The sequence below is a fragment of the Dioscorea cayenensis genome, chromosome 19 (genome assembly GCF_009730915.1).
Source record: "Dioscorea cayenensis subsp. rotundata cultivar TDr96_F1 chromosome 19, TDr96_F1_v2_PseudoChromosome.rev07_lg8_w22 25.fasta, whole genome shotgun sequence".
In the NCBI taxonomy this organism is placed as follows: Eukaryota; Viridiplantae; Streptophyta; class Magnoliopsida; order Dioscoreales; family Dioscoreaceae; genus Dioscorea; species Dioscorea cayenensis.
In genome coordinates, this window is record NC_052489.1 from 18,114,482 (window position 1) to 18,126,932 (window position 12,451).

At 34.7% G+C, this 12,451-nt stretch overlaps 2 protein-coding genes across 2 annotated transcripts; both read left to right on the forward strand.

The window, feature by feature from the left end:
* Nucleotides 1-304: 304 nt before the first annotated feature.
* Nucleotides 305-1,357, forward strand: LOC120284102 (zinc finger MYM-type protein 1-like). The gene has a single exon (XM_039290906.1). The coding sequence runs from the start codon at nt 305-307 to the stop codon at nt 1,355-1,357; it is 1,053 nt and encodes a 350-aa protein (XP_039146840.1).
* Nucleotides 1,358-1,378: 21 nt separating this feature from the next.
* LOC120284103 lies at nt 1,379-2,699 on the forward strand. Its single transcript, XM_039290908.1, has 2 exons — nt 1,379-2,140; nt 2,226-2,699. Exons 1-2 carry the CDS (start codon nt 1,379-1,381, stop codon nt 2,697-2,699), a joined length of 1,236 nt encoding a protein of 411 aa, XP_039146842.1.
* The last annotated feature ends 9,752 nt before the right edge of the window (nt 2,700-12,451 follow it).

Genomic DNA, 12,451 nt, shown 5'->3' on the forward strand with positions numbered 1-12,451 from the left:
CAAACTTTGAGAACAATGATAAGGCTGAAGAACATAAATAGCATGGTGTGCTTTGGGTGGGAATTTTGTTGGACTGCACTCTATTTCTTATTTATAAAATTTCATTCTTTGTTTAATCTAAATTAATTATAAAATCTTATTAATCCTAATTATCACAATATCTTAATCATATGCTTTGAAATGAATTACAAATATTATTTTCTTTGAATATTTAGTAACTATTTTCTTATCAATTGTATTTATACATCTTTACTTTGGTCTTTGGATAATGGATAGCATTATACACTTTCATAGCCAATTGGACATGGATAAATTTTTAATTAAACGACCACGGAGTGAAGAGTCATCCAATTGTCCGAAAGCACCACCGAGCTCTGGATCAAGCGAGAAAAACACCGATGTGAATTTCAATTCAAATGACATCATTAGTGATCCAGGACTACAAAAGTCGATTGAAGACTTTGATATCGGGATTAGAGATCAAGTACGAAGGGAATATTTAACTAGAGGCCCCTGTCAACCAACTGGCCATAGTTTTCCACAAAAGGAGCATGGCAAACAAAGGAGGAGTTTTCAGGATGCATGGTTTAAACAATATCCATGGTTGGAGTACAGTGTGACAAAAAATTCAGCATATTGTTTTTGGTGTTACCTTTTCACACCAAGCAGGGGAAATCAAATAAGAGAAGACGCATTTACTAAAAAAGGGTTCAATAATTGGAAAAAATCATTAGAAAAATTTGTAAAGCATGTTGGTGCTGTGAACAGTGTGCATAATGACGCAAGAGTACAATTTCAGAGTTTTCAAAATCAGAGACAGAGCGTGTCACACCAATTGGCTACATATTCACAAGAGATGGATGTTGAATACCATACTCGTTTAACAGCTGTTTTAGATGTGACACATTTTCTATTGAAGCAAGGTTTGCCTTTCCATGGACATGATGAGTCCTTGAGCTCCTTGAACAAGGGCAATTTCCTTGAGCTGCTCGAGTGGTATAGCCTGCGGAATGATAAGGTTTTCAAGGTGGTCAATCAAAATGCTCCTGCAAATAATCAAATGACTTCCCCAAAAATTCAGAAGAAGTTAGCAAATGCTTGTGAAACAGAGATTACATGTGCTATTGTTGATGATATTGGAGATAAGTATTTTTCTCTTATGATTGATGAAGCCCGAGATGTGTCAGTGAAGGAGCAAATGGGAGTTGTTCTGCGCTATGTGAGTAAGAATGGGTATGTGATAGAGAGGTTTCTTGCTATGGTTCATGTGCCAGATACATCGGCTATTTCACTGAAGAATGCCATTGATTGTTTATTTGCCAAACATGGGTTATCTCTTTCAAGACTGAGAGGATAAGGATATGATGGGGCTTCAAATATGCGAGGAGAATTCAACAGTTTGAAGGCACTTGTCCTAAAAGAAAATCCATACGCAAAGTATATCCATTGTTTTGCTCATCAGCTCCAATTAGTGATTGTTGTTGTTGCTAAAGACAATCGAATTGTGAGTGATTTTTTCCAATATGTTGCTATAATTGTTAACGCGGTGGGAGCATCTTGCAAAAGGAAAGACCAACTTTGGCAACATGACCATGATAGGTTGGTTGAGCAATTGGAGAAGGTAGAGATACCCAGTAGCAAAGGACAAAATCAAGAATCTAGTTTAGCAAGACCGGGTGATACTCGTTGGGGATCGCATTACACTACCATTCTCCGGCTAATCTCAATGTGGACTTCAGTGTTAAATGTCCTTCAAAATGTGCATGATGATGGTGCTTCTAATGACAATAGAGGCATAGCGGCAAGTTTGATTGAAAAAATGGAGAATTATCAATTTGTGTTTGTGATGTATTTGATGATGCGTTTGTTGGGAATAACAAATGAGTTATCACTTTCCTTACAACAAAAGGATCAAAATATTGTTCAAGCAATGCGTTTGAATGAAGCTATAAAGGCTCAGCTTCAAGACTTGAGGGAGACAGGATGGGGGGCATTTTTGGAGCAAGTTAGATCTTTTTGTGAAGGAAACTCTATCTCGGTGCCTAATATGGAGGATCATATGCGAATCCATGATCGTTCTAGACGAGAAGAGCAAGTCATTACTCATTTTCACCACTACCGTGTTAAGATTTTCTGCGAGGTTAGTATTCTTTATATTCATTTGTAAATCTCATTAATTTAGTTTCTTAGAAATATTTGTAATTTTATCATTGTGGCAATGTTAGGTCATTGATTTGATTGCACAAGAAATGCAAAACTACTTCCCAGAAACTAGCACAGAGTTACTTCTTCTTCTGTCATGCCTTGATCCAAGGGACTCATTCTCCAAATTCAACACCCACAAGCTACTTCATCTTGCAGAACTTTATCCAGAAGATTTCACAATGACTGAACGTATGATGCTTGAGGATCAACTTGCTACTTTTATTTATGATGTGCGGCATAATCCAGATTTTATAAATGTTGGGGACTTAGGAGGTTTTGCTAGGAAGATGGTTGAGACAGGCAAACATATTATTTTTCCACTCATTTATCGCCTTATCGAGTTGGCATTGGTTTTACCAATTGCGACAGCTAGTATTGAGAGGGTGTTTTCGGCGATGAATATTGTGAAAACTAACTTACATAATAAAATGGGAGACGAGTGGATGAATGATAGCCTGGTTGTCTATATTGACGGGAGGATTTTGCAACTATAGACAATGCAGCGATTCTACAACATTTTCAAAAAATGCAAACTCGGCAGATGCAGTTATCTCCTCTTAGTCTGACCCACATGCCTCACATTTCTAGCACTAACGCTGGCATCAGTTCTAGTTCAAGCATGCATAAATAGCTATTGTATGTTTTTTTCCCAATTATGAATTCAAAGTGTGGTTGTTTAATAAAAAAATTTTATTACCTCATTATTTACATTTCGAATAAATACTTATTTAGATGTATTTATATATATATATATATATTTTTTTTTTCGAATTAGCCCTCCTATTAGTAAATCCCGGTTCCCCCACTGATTATGATCAGGCTTGAAAGAAAGCAAATCTTTGAATTCAAGAGTGGAACCTCTTGACATCTAACAATGGTTCTTTCCTACTTTATCCCACTGTTTAGTAATTCACAATAAATTAGATTATGCACTAGAATGTATTAATCCTCTGCTAAATTCAATACTTTGTTGTTCAATAATAAAACTCCATGGAGACTTTTGACTAGATAGCAGCACGAGCTCGTCGAAAGATGGCTCAAGCTAAAGAGGCTCAGGAAAGTGAAGCATCAAACAATGGTGACACTAATATTAATCAATCCTCTGAAGAAAAAGCTGCTGCTCCTATTCCAGGTCCCTCAACTTCTCTCAATTCATCAAATAATGATAACACTAATACTAATCAAATCGCCAAAAAAAAAAGCTGTTGTTGCTTTTGCAACCACTGTCAATCTATCAAGCAAAAAGCCAAAGAGGTCTTTCTATTGCTGTTTCCGAATTTCCTGATTCTGTTCAACCCTTCATATACATATGCATTTATTCTATCATCCAAACATTTGTATTAAGAACCTTTGCATATTATATTCTTTTTCATTTGCAACTACTAAAGGTACCTTGAAACTTAGGCATTTCAATCCAGTTTAGCTGAAGTTGAGGATGAGCCATAGATCAATTTCTCTATTTATATACCTCAGCCAATTAATGGGGCACTGTGAAGCCCCATTGGTACAATCTGGGTTTGCGATAACTGCCACTAGCCAAGTTGCCAAAGCTGAGACATGCAGACATGCTGACATTTGTAGAACTTTCAGGAGAATGGGAAGCATAGCAAGCTGAAGAATCAAATAGCATATTAGAGAGAGCTTCTTGGCCCAAGAAGTTGAAAGCAAGCCTATCTTTGTCTCTGTCATCTGCTGTGAGTCATCTTCTTCTTTTTCATTTCAAATATCTTCTACAACCTTAATGACTGAGGGCCGGAAGAGACACCGGATAGCTAGCAGAGGGAAGCCGTTGAAACATTTTCCAACAGCTGGTTGTTAATGGAAATTTAATCACGCATGTGATATTATGATGCATTATATTTCACTATTTATAGATTTTTATTGAATTTATTGAAGCGAGGGTTGTAATGTTAGTTATTATGCCATGTCTTGTGATATAGGCTAAAGATTTTATTAGGGAGACTCTAACATCTGAGATTTACTATTGATGCTTTCACATTGATCAATCTCTATAATCCTAATTTCCATCTTTAAGCCTTTGTGAAAACACTGCTTCCTGTTATATGCTTATTGAATCTAGTTATAACTTATCATTTACATTCCAATGATTTGGCAATAAATCCACTAATGCACTGTTTTACAGTTTTATTCAGTAATTGCAGTCATTTTTCAGTGGTGAGTCTGAATTGGCCACCACCTCGCTCTTGTTATTTTGATATGATAGCTCAACCATTATTTTGTTTTCTATGCCTTTCATTGCAACTGCAGCTATAATATAAAATTGGTTTATCTTCACATTAGCTTAAATCTTTCATGATTTTATATTACTATTGTCAGTTTAAACTGAAATTTCAGTTAGCTTTCTGCTCATTGTTTTCTCAAATTAATACTGCTGTTGTTAGCTTGACAGTCTCTATTTTAAAATACCTGTGCAACTACCGCTGCTTTATTATGCCTTGAAATTACATCTCATAAACACATGTTTTTATCTGGATATCCTGGACACTAGAGAAACTAAGGCACAAAATTATCTCAAACTACTTTCCTGTGGATTTGTAAAATATTATATCCAGATGCTTATGGTTATTGATCTCTTAAGATTCAACTCAAACTGATTTATTGTCAAAATTTTTACCAATGACAATGCTTTTGTTGGATTTAGGTTTTTGTGGCTATTGAAAACTTTGAAGGGTTTTATCAACACTCAACAATAAAAGTACACACTTTGGATTTTAGGCGTGAAACACTTTCCTAAAGGAGAATTAGCCCCTTATTTTGTGTGCCAAGGGTAAATGCTAAGCCTTTAGGATACAAAGAATCCCCTTACTATGTTTCACACACAACAAAGTAAGCCTTAGAGAATGATGAATTTCTTGTTGTTGCACTTAGAGAGAAATCTTCCAAATATTCTATCTTCTATATCTTCCATGCAACACTTAAGTCACTACACCAAAGTAGGGCTTCTGTGGCATTTATTTAGCGGCGTTTATGAAAAACCCCGCCAATATATTTAATTTAGCGGCGTTTATTAGTAATAAACGCCGGCATATTCTTTCCGGGTTGTAAATAATTTTTGCTTGGAAAAAGATTTACATTAGCGGCGTTTTTTTCTAAAAACGCCGTTAATATAGAGGCGTTTATTGAAATACACGCCGCCAAATTAATTCAGGAAATTAGAGGAATTAAAGTTCGAAAATTTAATTTTTATTAGCGGCGTTTATATTAAAAAGCGCCGGCATATTTGCTTACTTGGCGGCGTTAAAATGAAAAACGCCGTTAAGATAATTTATGGCCTTGGAGAATTTAACATGTGGAAAATATATATTTAATTTAGTGGCGGCTATTTTAATAAACGCTGGGATAGTTATTGAAACGGCGGCGTTTATGGAATAAATACCGGGAAAGTAATTGGCGGGATTGGGGTTAAAATTATCCGCGAAAATAAAATTTAGATAACGGCGTTTATATTAATAAACGCCGGGAAAGTTTAATGTAAACATTAAACCGTTTTCTTTCGATTTCTCTCCCCCCTTTTCTTCTTTATTTCTCTCCACACCGCGCGTTGTTCTCCTCTCGCCCTGTCTTCTTTTAGTTCTTGAGCACAATTGAAGCTGTTGACTTCCCCCCTTGGTATATTATTTGATTATGGATTTCATGTGGTTGATTGGGTTTTTGTTTGGGAAGAATTAATTGAGCTATCTTGTTAGGGTTTTGAAGAAGGCCGCCGCCGCCGCCGCGAGTACCGTCGGAGCTACCAGAATCGCTGAACGCTGATGAGCTTCGTCTTCATTGGAATCACGGCATAACCTTTGATTGTGTAAGTTGTGAGCATTATTCCCTCTCCTTGCAACTATTTCTTCACTGCAATGCTTGAAGGCTTTGATCGTTTTGGATGATTTTTCTTTGTTAATGCGGAAATCTAATGAGAATATTAAGATATACTCCAAAAGGAAGTCTTTTTTTGCATTTGATGACTCTTCCTCAACTCGAACAACTGTTTTTTTTTTCCTTTTTTATTATCGTCTTCTGTGGTTCTTGGGAATTATCAGATGTATGGATGAATCTCGATGCTCTTCTTTGGAACAGGGATTGGAGACCAGTGTAAGAATCGAGGGGTGAAGCAGTTCACTGAGCTTTTGGGAGAGTGGTCGGGATTGCCGGGCTATTGCATGTATGGGTTCTTTGTTTTTTTTTTTAATTTTGTGAACATTCAGGTTTGAATGATGGTTCTTGATTTTGTTTCTCAGATATTTCATGTGGTTTGAATCTTTATTCACATATCAACTTCTCTTTAATGCTGTATCTTGAACTCTTTCTTCTTGATGTGGCGAATTTTATAGGGAATCAATAGGAGAGAGATAGTTCCAATCTTTTTTTAACATTAAGAACAGGAATCTCTTTTTTAAGTCATTATTCACATATCAGCATCTTTGGTTTGTTGTATATTGAGTCCTTTGTCGTTGATTTGCCAAATCATGTAGAGAATCAACACAAGAGAGACCTGTCCAATCCTTATTTTAGTATCAAAAACAGAATCATGAATTGAGATAAGATTGTTTGGTTTTCTATATAAAGTAATTGTCTATAATATTTATGGAATTCTAAGCCGTCTATATTATCTATGCACTACATGCTAAGTATTTTATTCATTTGTTTGGTTTTCTATAGAAAGTAGTAGCATTGATCAACGGTGCACTGTTGATCAAGTGATGTTGGTTGTGAAACAGTGCACTTGTTAAATAAAAAAAGAAGAAGAAAAACCTTGTCTCTTAAAACTTATAAAGTATTTATTTATCATGGTGCTTTGAAGCAGTGGAACTTATCAAAATGTATATGGAGATCATCTTAAAGCCTAATTTTTTTTTTTGTTTTATGTGCGTATCATTGTGTGCTTGTGTATATATATGTTTTCCATAGTTTCACCTTGATTTATAAGACCTAATTTGTTTACATCGATTAAAAAATAGCTACAAAGTAAAAATTCTATAGTTTCACCTTGATGTATATCTTAATGCGTTAAGGTGAAATATGCTTTAATTTAGAATATTGTGAATAAATTTTTAATATATTAAGCAGAAATGGATAAGAGTTGGATGCGTAAGTTACGATTGAGTCAAGAATACGAAGATGGAGTTGAACAATTCCTCAATTTTGCATTTGCCAACTCAAGTGAAGATGATAGGATCATTTGCCCTTGCATAAAGTGTTCTTAAATAAATTCAGATTTGGAAGTTCTAACTACCCCTTAAACATGAAAAGATGCATGATAACTATTCAACTCATTTTTATTACACAAAAGGATATCTTCTAACTACATGAAACTTCTTTATTGCACAAAGAGATGCAACATAACTTCCTTAACTTCCTATTTACATGAAGAGGTGTTTACTAACTACTACAATAACTATATGATATGAAAAGATGTAATATTATAATTTTACAATATTAAAATTATTATAGCAATCCCCTACCAATTTTAATATTGAAAAGGTTACTAAGTGCAACGAAACAAACAAAAAAAATAGATTACATAAATAACGGTGGTTTGCACCTTGAATCATTACATAGCAGAAGTCATTACAACACAACGAACGAGATGGTAAACAAGTCTTTGAACCATACATCCATATGAAGAATGGAATGAATTTTCCACACAGTCATTTTCAATTCTTCCTTTCTCGATATAGGGTAGACACGTGAAGGCCATGTGTCATGTATCATCATGAGCGCTTCATAAACAAGTCCCTAACCCCTTGAAGCGGCACCACTTCACACTCATATAGGTAGAACCTATCAAGAGCACCCTCACCATTTGGTACTCACAACAAAAGTTTGTCTATAGGCCTATTAAGAGCTTTTGCTCACCCTAATTGGCATAGCTAGTTCCAAGCACTATTACCCTCTTGGGATGAATTAATATTATCATAGTGCTTCCATCACTTCTTATAAGATACTTTGACTAGTTGAACTCAAGACTTAATGTTATACCAAGCGTTAAGTTGAGGTTCTCTCATTGGTGATGAGAATGAATGGACTTGAGTCCCATCCCTTTCAAAGTTCTTTCAATCAGGTCCCTTCATAATCCTTTTGTCAAAGGATCTGCTAAATTTTGACCCGAACATACAAAATCTATTGTAATTATATCTCTAGAGATCAAATCTCTAACATAACTATGCCTAATACCAATATGCTTTGATTTTCCATTATATACTTGACTATATGCTTTAGCCAAAGTAGCCTCACTATCACAGTGGATATAGACAGGTGCAATTGGTTTAGTAACTAATGGGATATCAAACATTAAATCTCTCAACCATTCAGCTTCTTTATTAGCGGATGCTAAAGCCATAAATTCTGCGGCCATGGTGGAGTCCGTAATACAAGTTTGTTTCTTTGATCCCCAAGAAACCACCACCACCTCCAAGCATAAAAATCCATCCACTAGTTAAGGAATGGTCCTCATTATTAGCAATCCAACTAGCATCCGTATACCCTTCTAAAACAAAAGGATATCCGCAATAGTTAATGCCATAATCAATGGTCTTCTTTAAATACTTGAGAATTCTTCTCACTCCATGCCAATGCATGTGACTTGGATTACTAATGTATCGACTTAGTTTTCCTACTTCAAAAGCAATATCAGGTCTAGTGCATGTCATTGCATACATCAAGTATCCAATTATCCTAGCATATTCCAATTGTGCAATTAAATCACTAATATTATTTGTCAACTTCATGCTAGGATCAAACGGAGTAGAGGCAGGCACACAATCATGATGATTAAATTTTTGAAGAACTTTTTCAATGTAATGGGATTGAGAAAGTGTAATACCTTCTTGATCTCTTATGATCTTTATACCTAAGATGACATTTGCCTCTCCCATATCTGACATTTTAAAGTTTTTTGATAAAAATACTTTGGTATCTTCAACTTGTTTCAAATCCATACCAAAAATTAACATGTCATCCACATATAAGCAAACAATGACACCTTAGTCACCATTGAACTTGCTATAGACACATTTATCCGATTCATTAATCTTATATCCATTAGCAATAACAACCTCATCAAATTTTTGATGCCATTGTTTTGGTGCTTGCTTAAGTCTATACAAAGACCTAATTAGTTTGCATACTTTCTTTTCTTGACCGGGTAGAACAAACCCTTCTGGTTGTTCCATATATACCTCTTCGTCTAGTTCACCATTTAAGAAAGCTATCTTGACATCCATTTGATGAATTACAAGATTATAAATTGATGCAAGAGCAATGAGTATTCTTAAAGTAGCTATTTTAGCAACCAGTGAGTAAGGATCAAAATAATCAATACAATGCTTTTGTGTAAAGCCTTTAGCTACTAATCTTGCTTTGAATTTATCTATTGTTCCATCCACCTTCATTTTCCTTTTGAAAATCCAATTACATCCAATAGTTATATATCCCGGTGGAAGATCAACTAATATCCAAGTATTATTACCCATGATAGAGTCCATTTCATCATTAATGGCCTCTTTCTAGAATAAAGCACCATGAGACTCTATAGCCTCATCTAAAGTTTTTTTGATCTGCTTGCAAGTTGAAGCAATAAGATATTTGACTATTAATTTCTTCTCTAGTTCCTTCTACTAAATACATAAAATAGTCATTACCAAAGCTATTTGCTTTTCTTTGTCTCTTGCTTCTTCGAAGCTCAACAATTTCATTATCATTTTGCTTATTATCTAATATCATTTGGTCATTATTTTGATACACTAAGGTATTATTTCCAACTTTCAGAATAGATTGGAACCTATTTTCATTAAAAATAGCATCTCTTGATTCGATGATTGTGTTCACTGAAATAAAGTAAATCGGTTCAATAACCATGAACCTATATGCTTTGCTATTGTGTGCATAACCCAAAAATATACACTCAAGTCCCTTTGTGCCTAACTTTTTCCTTTTAGGTTTTGGAATTTTTACAATAGCTCTACATCCCCAAACTCTAAGATAGTTAAGGTTTGGCTTTCTTTTGTTCCAAAGTTCATATGGGGTAATCTTGTTCCGTTTGTTAGGAACACGATTAAGTATATGGGAAGCCGTAAGTATTGCTTCACCCCAATAGACATAACTTAAACTAACCTTTGTTGTCATCAAATTAACCATTTCAATTAAAACCCGATTTTTTCTTTCCGCTAAACCATTTTGTTGTGGTGTATATGTCGCGGTTATTTCATGAACAATACCGGTGGATTCAAAATATTTAGGATCATAGTATTCACCACCCCTATCGGACCTTAATCGCTTGATAAAGGTCTCACAATGAAACTCCACTTCAGATTTATAAATTCTAAATTTTTCTAAAGCTTCATCCTTAGAAGTCAATAAGAATATATAGCAATATCTACTATAGTCATCAATGAAAGTAATATAATACTTTTTAGGACCTAGTGTTGGTGAATTATGTAGATCTCCTATATCACTATGAATAAGTTCTAATATGTTTGTGTTCCTTTCAATATTAGGAAAAGAATTTCTTGTGATCTTCGTTAACATACAAGTGTCACATTTTTGTTACATTTTTCCACAAATGGAATTAAATTTAATTTTACCATTTCATGCATCCTTTTGAAGTGTACATGTCCAAGTCTATTATGCCATAGAAATTTATTTGACTCTAGCATATAAGAAGAAACTTGATCTTTATTGATATTCAACTTGAACATTTCATTACAAAGATAACCTTTCCCAACAAATAGTCCCCCTTTTGAGAGAATAAAATTATCTCCCTCAAATACAAGTTTGAACCCAAACTTATCAAGTAACCCACAAGATACAAGATTTTTTCTTTACTTCTGGTACATAGTACACATTGGTAAGAGTTAATTTCTTACCCGATGTGAACATAAGTTCCACACTACCTATACCAAGTACATTAGCAGTAGTTGCATTCCCCATGTAAATAACCATCCCTTCGGGTGAGGCTTCTATGGATTTGAAAAGAGATTTATCTTTGCACACATGCTTCGTAGTTCCAGAGTCCACCCACCAAGCATATTCTTCATCAATCATATTGATCTCGGTGATAACCGTAACTAGATTTCCTTCTCCAATACTTTGTGTTTTTCCTTTTGACTTCTTGAAAATTCGGCAATCCCTCTTGAAATGGCCTGGTTTATTACAAAATTAACATGCTTTTTCTTGCTTCTTTTTATTCTTCTGTTGCTTACCACCATGAAGGGGCCTTTTATAAGCATGCTTGGAAAAATGTCTTCCTTCTTCCACCATATGAACATTGTTTGAGGGTTCCTTAGGATTCATTTGAATCCTAAAATCTTCTTCAAGTCGAAGAGACTTAGAAAATTCATCAAGAGAAATGTCTTCCTTTTTATGTTTTAGACTCCCTTTAAAGTCCATCCAAGAAAGGGGAAGTTTATTAATAATTGACGAGACTATAATTGTCTCATCCATGTTTAACTCATGTAACTTAAAATGATTTAAAATTCTTTCTAACTCATTAAATTGCTCCATAACTGACCTTTCATCATTCATTTTGAAATTATTAAAGTGAGAGACAAGGAATTTCTTAATTGTAGCATCCTCCATCATGTATTTTGTCTCAAGCTTTTCCCATAAATCCTTCACCGTCTTCTCTCTATGATAAATGTCAAATAAAGAATCTGACATAGCGTTGAAGATATGACCACGGCAAATTTCATCATCCATTTCCCATTTTTGATGTATCCTTTGGTCGGCAATTGTTTCATCGTCATGCTCTTGAGGCTTTGGAGTGTTGAGGACATATGTGATTTGGAGAGAAACTAAGAGGAAGTGAACCCGCTTTTGCCAACGTAAGAAGTTTCCTCCATCAAACCTTTCAAGCTTCACGAAATCGGTGACTAAACTCTTCGATGTTGATGCCATTTTTTGGAATAGGAATTCTCCTTTAGATTGTTGGATTTAGGTTTTTGTGGCTATTGAAAACTTTGAAGGGTTTTATCAACACTCAACAATGAAAGTACACACTTTAGATTTTAGGCGTGAAACACTTTTCTAAAGGATAATTAGCCCCTTATTTTGTGTGCCAAGGGTGAATGCTAAGACTTTAGGATACAAAGAATCCCCTTACTATGTTGCACACACAACAAAGTAAGCCTTAGAGAATGATGAATTGCTTGTTGTTGTACTTAGAGAGAAGTCTTCCAAATATTCTATCTTCTATATCTTCCATGCAACACTTAAGTGTTCTTAAATAAATTCAGATTTG

What these genes read in the sequence shown, in the direction of transcription:
- LOC120284102 (XM_039290906.1), top strand. Translation starts at nt 305, where the DNA reads ATGGATAAATTTTTAATTAAACGACCACGGAGTGAAGAGTCATCCAAT.
- LOC120284103 (XM_039290908.1), top strand. Translation starts at nt 1,379, where the DNA reads ATGCGAGGAGAATTCAACAGTTTGAAGGCACTTGTCCTAAAAGAAAAT. An exon ending in GTGTTAAGATTTTCTGCGAG is followed by an intron (nt 2,141 to 2,225) that starts GTTAGTATTCTT and finishes TGGCAATGTTAG; the next exon opens with GTCATTGATTTGATTGCACA.